Source organism: Gossypium arboreum, chromosome 6 (assembly GCF_025698485.1).
Source record: "Gossypium arboreum isolate Shixiya-1 chromosome 6, ASM2569848v2, whole genome shotgun sequence".
NCBI classification, from domain to species: domain Eukaryota; kingdom Viridiplantae; phylum Streptophyta; class Magnoliopsida; order Malvales; family Malvaceae; genus Gossypium; species Gossypium arboreum.
Genome location: NC_069075.1, coordinates 42126078 through 42139273, shown reverse-complemented (window position 1 = coordinate 42139273; position 13196 = coordinate 42126078). Strand labels below are relative to the sequence as shown.

At 32.3% G+C, this 13196-nt stretch overlaps 1 protein-coding gene and 1 non-coding gene across 2 annotated transcripts; one reads left to right on the top strand and one right to left on the bottom strand.

Annotated features, from left to right (window-relative positions):
* Positions 1–490: 490 nt before the first annotated feature.
* LOC128294483 (small nucleolar RNA R71) lies at positions 491–592 on the bottom strand. The gene has a single exon (XR_008284793.1). It is a non-coding gene; the product is annotated as a small nucleolar RNA R71 (small nucleolar RNA).
* An 8359-nt stretch (positions 593–8951) lies between these two features.
* LOC108484893 (uncharacterized) lies at positions 8952–9836 on the top strand. The gene is made up of 2 exons (XM_017788777.1): positions 8952–9122; positions 9219–9836. The coding sequence occupies exons 1-2, from the start codon at positions 8952–8954 to the stop codon at positions 9834–9836; spliced, it is 789 nt and encodes a 262-aa protein (XP_017644266.1).
* The last annotated feature ends 3360 nt before the right edge of the window (positions 9837–13196 follow it).

The window sequence follows — 13196 nt, the reverse complement described above, 5'->3', positions numbered from 1 at the left end:
CAGACGTCATTGTTAGTTGATGAACACAGATACACCCATGGTAGTTATTCAACTTAGGAGAATCCATTTTTTGATGATACATAAGAATGACAAGAGAACATTTGTATAGAAGCCCCAATGGAACAAAAGATGCTACGCAAATACATTTTACCTACACTAAATACGGTGTGAGGCAGTATCGAAAGGCCAACGATTAACGCTGATAATTTCAAAATAAAAGCGACCACAATCCAAATGATTCAAAACACCTTGCAGTTTAAGGGGAACATGGTGGAAGATCCGAACCAACACTTGAAGCGGTTTTTACAATTATGTGACACCTTCAAGTACAACATAGTATTCGATGATGTACGTCTCTGGTTATTTTCATTTTCTTTGTGCGATAATGTAGCTGATTAGTTAGACTCACTAAAACCAAGTTGCATTACCACGTGGGATGATTTGTTGAAAAATTTTCTTCATAAATTATCCTCGATTAGTAGAACCATTTAGTTTAGGAGAGAAATAGCTAATTTCAAGCAATATGAAAATGAGTCCCTTTACGAAGCATGAGAATGTTTCAATTCAATGCTAAGTGCCTACACCATGGATTGCAAGCACAGCTCCAAATTCAGATACTCTATAATGGTGTTGATATTAATATCAGATCCAGCCTAGACAAAGTGGCCGAAGGATCTATAATGTTCGACACTTATGAATGAGCATAAAAAATCTTAGATGATATGTCTATGAATTCGTACATGTGGCTCAATGAAATATTCACATACAAATCAAAGCATCCAATGGTAAAAGCTATCAATGAAGATGATTAATATTATCAGATCTTAAAAAAGCTCAACCGTTTAGAGTCAACTTTCAAACCAACATGAGAACCAATCAAATGAGGTGAATTTCATGGGTAATAGGGGTTGATATCCCTATGCAAAAACCTACAATATCGATTTTAAGGATCATCCGAACCTCAAATGGGTAGGCAACCAAAGAGGTGGAAGTTAAACACAAATTGACCAAACCCTCTTTACCAACCTCTACACTTACAACAAAGATTCGTGGGTAATGGCTATGCTAGATGTTGCCAACGATCCGACTAACTAGAAGGGGAGATTCAAATGATAAAGATGAACTCGACAAGTCCACGCCACATATGGACGACTCGAATTTTGAATGGATAGCCTCTGCGACTAGATGAGTTAATTAATGACGATGTTTCAAAAGAAAAATGGCCAAAGTATCCCCAGTAACATGGAGAACAATCCTCTAAGAGATAGGAAAGAGCACACAAATACAATTGCTCTACGATCAGGAAAAACACTTGAAAAACCAAAAACACCCACACATGATGAGGAGAAGGTTCCTAAAGATGTCGATGAACCCATGGAGGACAAAGAGCCCAATGAGCCCATTGAAGAGATAGTCGAACCGGTGCCTAATCTGATAAATACAAAGTCGAGCACCACAAAGGTACCATTCTCGACATGATTAGAGGACAAGAAAAAGAGGGACAAGGGAGATTTCATAAATTTTCTTAATCTATTTAAATCCATCAATGTCAATTTATCACTCTTAGAACTAATTGATAAAATCTCAAAATATGCGAAGTATTTAAAGGAAATCATGACACAACATAAAAAAATGAAAAAGGGTGAACAAATTGAAATTGATGCCTCATGTAGTGCTTTAATTGCTAAAAAGATACCTCCAAAGTTAAAATATCCAGGTAGTTTCACGATTCCAACAGAAATAGGGGACCGACATTTCAATAATGCCATTTGCAATTTAGAGGCTAGCATAAACTTAATGCCCCATATCTATTTATCAGAATATCGGGCTTGAGGATCTTAAAAATATCTCTGTAATGCTACAATTAGCTTATAGATCTTTGGTACATCCAAAAGGTGTACTCGAGGATGCATTGGTCAAGGTAAAGGGATTTATAATCCCTGTCGACTTTGTAGTCCTTGATTTTGAAGAAAATCAAGAAATTCTCATTCTTTTGGGAAGACCATTCTTAGCCACATCTAAGTCGACCATCGATCTTGAATGGAATATGTTTATAATGAAAATTGATGGTGAAATAAAAGTTTTCAAGTGTAGTCATGACTCCCAAAATGAAGGGCTAGTTAGGAAAGAGTGTTATGTTTTATTCGATTTAACCCCTAACAGCCTTGACCGAAGGTATTCTTTCGATTGTATTGATATATGTGTAACAACTCAATTTTTAGTGGTGTTGAAAACGATGGGTTTGAGACCACAATTCCAACTAGTGAGTTAGTAAATATTATTTATTTAACATTTACGAGTACATTGTAGTGTCGTATTAAAGTTTAGTTCAATAATTTTGATGTTTGATTGGTTAATTAGGTAAAAAGAACTAAATAGTACAAGTTGAAAAAATCAATCGCTATTAGTTTAAATGTGTTGATTTACTAAAGAAGCATGATTAAATGACCTTATTAGGTAATTAGACCACTAGTAATTATAAGGGATAGTTAAGGGAAAGGGTCTAATGAAATTTAAAGGTTTAAGTAAAAGGTAATTTTGTAATTAAATAAATGTTTAACATAATCAAGTAACCAAAAATCTTCTTCTTCATTCCATAATATTTTGACCGAAAAACCATTGAAGTAAAGCTTGGAGTGTTTGATTCATGTCCTAGTTTTGCATGTTAGTGATTTTGTCCTCAGTTTTTAGTAAATTTTATATTTTAGATATCGTTGTAGCTTACCGTAAGGAGCGGTTATACATGGCTCTTGAAAGAGAATTCTAGTTTAAATGATGATACTAATGAAAGTACAGACAAAATTTTCCTAAAAAAGTCTATGGCATACAGATTTTCCAGGGAAAATAAAAAATACAAATGGGAAGGTTAACAACAATTATATCCCAACATTTGGTAACCTACATTTTAGACCAATGTACAATTCTTATGTGTGTCCATGATGTAGAAGTGGAACAGAGTCGTTGGAACATGCTTTTAGGGACTGCCTTACAGTTAAAGAAATCTAGAGTGAGTTAGGGTTTCAAGGAGCTCAAGGGGTAGCAGAAAGAAATTTTGGTAGTGGATAAAGGAGATGCTTACCAGGATGTTGTACCCTCAGAAAAAGATTATTTTTTTGTAGTACCTGGGCTATATGGACAAAATAAGGTCTTGCATGATGGGGTTCACCAGTCATCGTTAGAAATGTGTAGTTTATCCAAGAATATCTCAGTTATTTGGATAAGGTAAATAGTAGAATACCTGGTCAGAGGATAGAAGAGGAATGATGGAGATCGCCGAATTTGTTAGGTTAAAATAAATTTTGAAGCCGCCTTCAATAAACAGACGAACAAATCAAGTACAAATATCGTGTGTAGGGATTCAGAGGGGGTTACTCTAGGATCCAAAACAGTAGTCAACATTGGCATTCCAACCCCTTTCGCGGCTGAGGTGTTGGCTTGTTTGTAGCCAATTCAGACAAGGTTGGAGTTGGGGTTCCGGCAGGTAATAATTGAAGGTGACACCCTTACATTGTGTTTGGTTGGGTGTAATAGGAATAGATTACAGCCTAATTCAATGAGCCCACCACCAAACCAATGTTTGGTTGGCTATAATGCCATTACAGCCTTATTCAATTCAGCCTCTATTCCTACTAAACGCGTTGAATAGCATTCAGCGCCTTACCCACAGAATAGCCATTCAGAGAGTCTCAGTTTCAATTTTTCCCTTCTCTCTTCCTCACGTCTGAAGCCTCTTCTCTTTTTCATTCTTTTCCCATTTCCTTCTAACCTTCTTGTTAGGGTTTCGATCGAAGAATAGGCAGCTATTGAATCCACTGCTAGAATGGAAGAATCCCCTGCACATGAAAAAGGACGTGACGGTTGGTTTAGGCTTTCTTTGGCCTGACTGATCGAAGGCGTGGTAGGCCTCTTTCGTGGTAGACCAGGCCCCTTTCTCTTCTGTCTCTTCTCTGATTCTTCTTGCATTTCTTTCTTCGAGAGTGGTGCTGCGAGATCAACCACGGGTTCGATTGACCCGTCTCTTCTGAGGTGCGCCGCGTTGATAGGTCGTCGCAAGGAATTTCATTTTATCATCAGTATGCCTTGTGTTTCTTGTTTGTTTGGAAGTGTGTTTTATTGTTTGTTTGGTTTATGGCTGTAGGGAACCTTTGTTGAAGGAGTAAAAGAAGAAGTTGTACTATCCCCTACTCATGCCCTCTCTCTTATAGCGGCTGGGGAAGGTAAAGCATGTTGGCTTGACTTTCAATATCCAGATTCAAAAAGACAAGTTGTCCAAAATTGAATTGGAAGATTTTGTAGAGAGCTTCTACAAAACCAAGCTTCAGATCATTATGTTATCAAAACTGACACAATAATCTATTTTTCAGTTGGATAAAATGACTAAATAGTTTTAGATGTGTGTTTCTATGTGGATGCTCTCTTCATTGCATGCCTTGTCAATGTTCCCCATTTAAACTAGGGTCAATTTCCTGCTAGCAGTAATGAAAATTTTTTCATATTATGTGAATGGATTTCACTCTTTCAAAATAGAACACAGACATGTTGGATCAACAAACTTCAATTTACTCAGCAGTAGGAGCCATACAATATTTACATTGGTATACGTTCTGTTACTCTACATCTTTTAGAAGTTTCCAATACCCCTATTTTTAGTTTTACCACATTAAGATAAAAATATGTTTGCTGATACTATTTTAAGTAGCATTAACTGCAATCTTTATATCCAAGAATATGTATGCAAGAATAATGTTGATTCCCTGTTTTGAAATGTGGATTTTCTATTACATGTCAAATATGTATTCACGTTTGCCATTGTTCTAGTTTTGGATGGTTCATTTGATTAGTTGATTATTTCCTGTAACTAACTTATCTCTAGACAATAGAGAGCAATTCATGTGGTGAAAATAGTGAAGGTGAAGCAGTAAATCTCTCACAGCTAGTAAATTCTATACCCTGTCTTGGACTAGTTTTAGGTTTTTTTTCGGTTATTTATGTTTTTAGTTATTTTTATTATTTTTATTTGGTATGTTATTTATATATATTTATCATATTTCCTATTTTTTAAAGGGGCTAATACTTTATATTTCAAGTTTTCCATATTTTCATGTTTTACATATACGTGAAGAACCTCATTGATCTGGCTGGTTCTGAGAGCTCAAAGCTGAAACAACTGGCATTAGACGAAAAGAGGGATCTTATAACAATAAAAGCTTGCTAACACTAGGAACTGTGAGTCAAAATTTTCCATTTCTATTCTAGTCTGCAATTAAGTTCTTTGTTATTAGACGAAAAGAGGGATCTTATAACAATAAAAGCTTGCTAACACTAGGAACTGTGAGTCAAAATTTTCCATTTCTATTCTAGTCTGCAATTAAGTTCTTTCTCTTTAATCTCTAAGTCATCAGTTCTTATATAGTATATTTCTGGTGTGTGTGAGTGCACTATGTCTGGGTATATTATTGGTTACTCGATTTAAATTCTATGGTAACTTTAACAAGTGCTTGCAGCCAATAACTATAGCCCACTAGCATAACATTAAGCCAACTTCCTATTTGATATTCATTCTCACTTCTGTAAAATATTGTTGAAATTGAAAGGGAGACACCAAAAGTTTTCTAATTTATCAGTGTAACTATTGATTGAATTTAGTATAATATGTTTCACGATCTTAATTTTTTTCTTCAAAGATGTGCTTGCTGAGATATTAGTTTCTTAAATTGTTAAGACAAGTCTGTAGTAATCAGATATTTCAACCTAATACAGATAAATTCATGCTTAGTATCTCTTGTCAAGTACACTTCATTTTGTTTTTTGGTATTTTATGACCAGTAAAGAAAATACTAAGAGAAAATGCTACATGACTGGGCTAAATATATTTTGATTGTTAAACAGTTCTGAATTTTTACTTGGAAAGGGTGGCTTTAAGGTGTATTACCAAGATGTTGGACTGTGACATAAATTTTGGCACGTACACTAAGATTGCCAAGTTTCATAATACCCTTTTATCAGCAGTATTTCAATATTCCAGTATTTCAGTGTTTTTTCTAGTCCCACATATTCACTTATCCATAAATAAGCATTGCTATTTCCTTTACAATATGCTACTGGGAAAAGGCAAATTATATTGAAGTTATGTTTTTGGCATGATACATATCTTTTGCCGGCTATTCTACTTGTGATTAACTTATAATCTTTCACTTGTTACAAATTATCTTATCACAAAAGAAGAACATTCAGAGACTTCAAGAACTTGTGCGGGGCCTTCAGCATCAACTTTTGCCTATTATTTTTTTAACTCTCTATTTAATTTAAAGATAATTTTTAATTAAAACACATTTTTAATGTTTTATTTTAATTTTAAAATAATAAATAAATTAATATAATTTTAAAAATTAAATTTAAGTTATATTTAATTTTCAAGTCTTTTAATTTAATAAATAAAAATTCTAATTTAATTTATTATATTTTATAAATTAAGTTATGGTTAACTATTAAAATAAAATATTTGAAAGAATATTTTCTTGTTAAATTTGTTTCCAAATCTTCAAAATCAATCTTGGGTGGTAAATTTTAATTAAAAAATCAAAGTCGGTGGAAAAATTCAATAAAATTCAAATTTTAGTGGCAAAATTCAATCACATTAAAGTTAATTGAAAAATTTACGTATATTCTCAGAGTATAATGACAAAGTATAATGACAAATGTAAATTAAAATAAAGTATAATGCTATTGTGGGTGCTCTCTAAAGAGGTAAACAAGATGACTAGCCACGAAATGTGCTCCATTCTCATGAATGTGGATCAAACTCCAACCATAAGATAAAGTAGTGAATTTATTTTGCATTTTTTTTAAAGATTCTTAATATGTATTGTTCATTTTTCTTAATATGTATTTTTTTAAAGATTCTAAAAAGACCATTATATTTAGTTGTAATTTCTATTTTGTGCTTTATAAAGATTCTTAATATGTATTGTTCATTTTTCTTTGACAGGTTGTTATTGCTTCCTTTTCTTATTTGGCTTGTTTGATCGCTTCCTCCACCCAGACTTGAGCATCTTGTATTCACGGAATCACTGTAAGTTCTTTGGCAATTAAATTCTTTGATTTTGTTTTACTATTATTGAAATTGGTATTAGAGAAATGTCACCCTTTTACTACGATTTGAAGATATGTTACACTTTAATATCTTGCAGTAATGGCTCGTCTGCCTTTAATAGTACAAAGTGAGAGGCGTAAAAGAATTGGTCTTGCTATTACAATATGGTTGCAAATGTGTACAGTTGCGAGTTGGTTCTTAGTTGCATTGGGTGCCATCCGTAGCCTACATACTTATAGACTAAGGATTAGATCCTATATTTTAGATTTTTATGCAAAACGAGATTATGTGAAAAGACTTGTATATGCTAGTGACGAGACCTGTATTGAACAAGTTAGGATGAATAGAATTACCTTTTTAAAACTATGTGAGATGTTACAAACTTTAGGGGGATTGAAGTCATCTTGGAACATGCTTGTTGATGAGCAAGCAACAATGTTTTTACATATCATTTCTCATCACCTTAAAAATAGAGTTATCAAGCATCACTTTAATAGGTCTGGGGAAACTGTTAGCAGATCATTTCACAATGTTTTAAATGTTGTCATATGCTTACAAGATGTATTATTTAAAAAGGCAGAGCCAATTACAGCTAATTTTACAGACCGAAGGTGGAAATGGTTCAAGGTATTAGAGTGAATTCTATATATAACTCGTACATAATTTAATCCATTTAGATTTAAATATAGTATCCTAACTCGAGATTTTATACATGTGATGTAGAATTGCTTAGGTCCTTTAGATGGAACCCACATCAAGATTAGGGTTCCAACAGTTGATAAACCTAGATATCGAACACGAAAAGATGGCACAGCAACAAATATGTTAGGTGTTTGTACACCTCATATGCATTTTGTTTATGGTCTTCCTGGTTGGGAAGGTTCTGTTGCTAATAAACGAGTTCTTCGAGATGCCATTAGTAGGAGACATGGACTAAAAGTTCCTCATGGTGAAGCGTAAAATTAGAGGAATTTGAATTAATTTTTAAGATCATACTTTTTTGGGAAATTAACCATGACAAATAGTTTCTTTTTATAGGTTGTTATTATCTAGTTGATGTTGGATACACAAATTGTGAGAGATTTCTTACGCCTTTTTTAGAGGACAAAGATATCATTTGAATGAGTGGCGTCAGGGTTACCAACCAAGTACTCTGGAAGAATTTTTCAATATGAAACATGCCTGAACGTGTAATGTTATTGAAAGATGTTTCGGGTTATTAAAACTTAGATGGGGAATAATTAGAAGTCCATCATTCTATCCTGTGAGGGTGCACAATAGAATTATTATTGCATGTTGTTTGCTCCATACTTTTATTCGAACCTATATGAGTCTTGATCCTATTGAAGAGGAGTTAGGAGAAGGATTACCTAGTAATGTGATAGATGACGATGAGCAAATATCATAAATATTCATCCGTCGAATGCATGGGCTACTTGGAGGATGAAACTAGCCAACCAAATGTTCGATGAATGGCAAGCATCTAGAAATTAGTAAACGTTGAGTTGTTTATGTTATTTCATATATCTAGTTTATGAAACTTTGGTGTGTTTGAATTGTTTTTTTTTGTTTTTGTATTGTACTAGACTTGTTGAACGATAATTTATTTTCTTTTGATTCATCATGTGTTATAATTTTATAAAGTGTTGACCTTTTGATGCATAATATTGAACTTAAGCTAGTTATGTTAGGTTTTTCCCAATTAAGTGTTTCTTCCCAAAGTTCTCGAGGAACCAAAAGGAAATAGGTTCCAAAAGAAGATGCTGTGTTGGTTGCTTATATGGTCAACTTGCACAATGCTAGAACCTTTAATGCAGATACGAGATTCAAAGTCGGCTATTTAAATGAGTTAGAAAAAATGTTAGAAAAAGTTTTATCCAATGCCATGTTGAAGGCTAAACCTAATCTTGAATCGAGGATTAGGACATTGAAAAGAGATTGGTCAATCGTTTATGACATGGTTAGAGGAAAAAACAATAGTGGCTTTGGTTGGAATGAGCATAGGCAGCTTGTTGTTGCTGAAGATGCGGTGTGGAACTCATATATAAATGTAAGAATTATTTCAAGTCTTTATTATCTTATTTTGACAAAACTTATATCTAATATGAATTTCTCATTTTTATAGAGTCATAAAGAAGCAGCTCAATTCAGACATCGAAGTTTCCCTTATTATGACCAACTTACTGCCATCTACACAAAAGATCGAGCCACTGGAAAAGATGCTCAAACAGCTGCTGATATTATTGAAGAAATAAATGCTGAGGATGTAACGGTTACAAATACTCATGAAGAAAGAAATAATTTTCATGGATCCGAAGCTAATGTTTCTTTGGATGAAATGGATCTTTCAGCTACACAACCACAACTAGAACTGCAACCAGCTAGAAACCAAGGTGATTTTGCATTTTCAAAGAAGAAAAAAAAGATTTCTGATGCAAGTGATTTTTCTACTTCATTTAATGATGTTGCCGCTTTATTGGCGGAAAATATACGGACCGTTGGCCTTGAAATTAGTAAGAGTATTGCTTCTGAAGTGGTAATTCAACAAAATTCAGAAATGACCATTCAAGAAAGTGCTCTGAAATTATATCCAACATTATGTGAAGTGGAAGGTTTAACTGAGGATGAACGCTATCGAGCATTGAGCAAAATTCAAGATCATCCAACGCAAATGCTCATTTTCTTTAGTTTACCTTCTGTTGTGCAATTGGAATGGGTCAAAAAATTTCTTGCTGACCATTAAAAATCATGGTTGTGTTGATATTTTGGTAACTTTTTGTGTTTGTAATATTTGGATGGTATAATGACATGATAGAATGTCATTACAATGTTGTAACTTTTTTATGTTGTAAAATTTTAAAACATATGGATTATGACATATAAACTAATGAAATCATGTAACTTTTGTTAATATATGAATATTATGCTTGGATGTGAAATATAATTCTCTAAGTTATTTATTACTTTTTTAGCAATGAGTTATTTATTACTTCTAATATTTAATTATTTTTTATTGTAGAATAATTAAATTATTTGTTTTAGTAATGATATTTTAGCACATTAAATATGTATTGCGTTTAAAAATAATAAAGTAGATTATATATTTTTATAGTATTATATATTTTGATTTTTAATTCATATAATAATAATTATATTAAGAATGTTATTAAATTATATTTTTATTAAATTATATTTAATAATAATTATGTTAAAATATGGTTAAACTATTTATTATTTTTATTAAATTATTTTTAATAATAATCTTATTAAAATTTAATAGCAATAACAATAATCATCTACCTTAAGAAAAATTACGCTAAGGGTATTCTAGTCATTTTAGTTTTTTCCTTATGCTATTACAACATCATTCCATTCAACTAAACACAAGAATACTATTACAGTTTTATTTCATTCCATTTAACCAAAGAGTTGAATAACTTATTACAGCTCTATTTCATTACAGCTCTATTCAATTACAACCCTATTCCATTACAGTGAACCAAACGCACTGTTAGTGTTGTCAAAAAAGTCCAAAGCAAAGAAGAAGATAGATCAGTAATAAGCCCTTACATTGCTGACATAAAATTTTTAAGCAAAAGGTTCGGCAGGTGCTGCTTCAAGAAAACATCTAGAAATGGAAATGGAGTGGCACATGGAGTTGCAAAGGAGGGTTTGAAGCGAAACGAGTCGACTTACCTGGGAGGGTCGAGTACTAGAGTCGGTGACAGTGGTGGTGGCAGAGAATGAAAGAAGCTTGGATCTAGCATAGAAGTGAAGAAGGTTCGAGAATTCTTCTAGTAGAGGAAAAGTTTCAATAAGAGGAGTCTTGAGATTTTCTGGTTCTTGATTGCATGAGGGAGGGGAAGGGACTCATCTTGATAGCTGGGCATTGGGGGTATCGAAAAGGAGCTTAGATAGGCTTTAGTTTTTGTTTTCTTGGGCTAAGTAGGTGTAGTTTCTTTGGGTTTTGTTCTTTGAGCTATTTTGTTTAATTCTTTTACTTTTTTTTAAAGTGGTTGAAAAGACCTAATTTTTAATTAAAGTGCCAGATTATTTTTTTTTTAAAATCTTATTATAAAATCACCTATCAAAGATAGTAGATATTAATGTAATTTTCATTGGAGGTCCATGTGGTGTATGGTGACATTTGATGTATCTTAGCAATTAAGTTAGAAGGGGTTTAATTAAAATTTTTCATAAATTTTAAAAGTTTAATGAAAATTGGGGGAGGTTAATTGAAAATTTTGAAAATGTTTAATGAGAATTTTTAAAAATTTTGAAGGCTTAGTTAATTTTAAAAAAATTTAAAATTTTAGAGAGACGAAGTCACTTAAGCTCCAATTACCATTTGATCTTATTAATTTTAGGTAAACTTGTCAACTTGAATTTGATTAAATTAAATACTTTACTCTTAATACATGAACAAATACAGTAATGTTAGTGTATTTAGATATTAAATGTTTAAGAGCCCTATGTTTTACAAATAATGTTTTAAGGGTTGGGGAAAATGCACACACAATTCATACACTAACACAAATAATAAGATTCAAAAATTTCAAAAAAAATTATATTAAATGTAACATCAATAAAAAATTATTATCAATCTCAAATACATTGGAAAATCAAAAAAAAAAAAAAAGATTACAACCAAGACATTGAAAGTTTCCAAGGTTTACTTTCTTACGTGTATCAACTTTCCAATTTGGATACCATGAAAGTTGGGTTGACCATGGAATTACAAAAGAAAAAAGTGAAAGATTCAAGTCTAAGCACTCATGTTTATCATGCAAGAATCAATGTCAAAAAAAGTAACAATAAATAGGGATAGTTGAAAGGGCTTTTAACTCGCTATGACACATGTTTGATGTTCTATTATGTCCATCGACTGGTTGCAACTTGCAATTCATGGTATCCTGTTCATATCCTCACAGATAGCTACAACAGAAACCCAAACACCAATTTACTTTGCCAGTGTTGGCTCCACACCCTGCACTGCTCTTTATTATGATTACTGAAACGTAGTCAGCCCTCACTTTAGGAATTGTAGTAAAATTACTGTGGGAGTTTCATTAATCATTATGAACCCTAAAAATAATATGTTAATTAGTCCTTTGATGAGGATCCATTATTATCTATTCATATATAAATGTAAAAATGTAGATTCATATTTTGAGGTATATATCATATACGAGACAAGACTCTAATACTTTGAAATCAGAACAGACAAATAATAACCTACACATAATCCCATCGTGAATAAAAACTACATCATTCATCTTATTGTCTAAAAACAAAGGCTCCATTAAGTTTTCGCGTCGATTTCCTAATTTTTTTTTTTTAATTTTAATTTCCATGTTTTGCTTTGACAAGAACGTATCCTTTGCCTTCTTTTTTTTCAGCTTCTCTCATAATCCAAGCATCACCAAATAAAAAAATAGAAGGTTAGAAAATGAAAGATGCTTTGTTGCCAAGTATGTTACACGCATGTCGACTTCTTGTTGAAAGGTAGGTGTTGAGGTAGCTCAAGGTATCCAACGAGGGGGCTAAGGGCTTCACATGGTTTCAAGCGATGGTGGGGGCGTTTTCAATTCCTTTTTACATGAATGGAACATGGTAAGTAATTTATTCATGTCTCGGGCAAGTGAATTTACATTCTACGAGCTTCCACAAGGTATATATCAATATGAGTACATTTAAGGTGACTAAAATTTTTAATAAATTTATGTTTTGATTACTCAACTTAAAAAAATTATAAAATAATTATTAAATTATTCGAATATTTTTATTTAATTTATTTGGTTGTTAAACTTTTTTCTTGTAAAAGTCCTGTTAATAAGTTTTAAGCGATGATCCGACAATCAGTATCATAGATTAATACCCCATCAACAAGTAAAAGAATATACCTTAGATTCAAGTCGATCTGACAACTAGTGTTGGAGATCGAAAAAGAAAACTATTTGGATTTTGGTTTATAGATTTGTGACATTCAAATTTGTTTCATGAAAAAAAAAAATAAATTGTAGAAGAGGGGTTAAAGAGCTTTCAATGGTATAGGCGATGCTAATAGAGAAAGCCATACAACAATAATTTTAACGGTCCAATG

Excerpts from the sequence above, each read along its gene's own strand:
- LOC108484893 (XM_017788777.1), top strand. The coding sequence starts at position 8,952 with ATGTTAGAAAAAGTTTTATCCAATGCCATGTTGAAGGCTAAACCTAAT. Across the intron at positions 9,123-9,218 it reads TTGTTGTTGCTGAAGATGCG|AGTCATAAAGAAGCAGCTCA; the intron begins GTGTGGAACTCA and ends TCATTTTTATAG.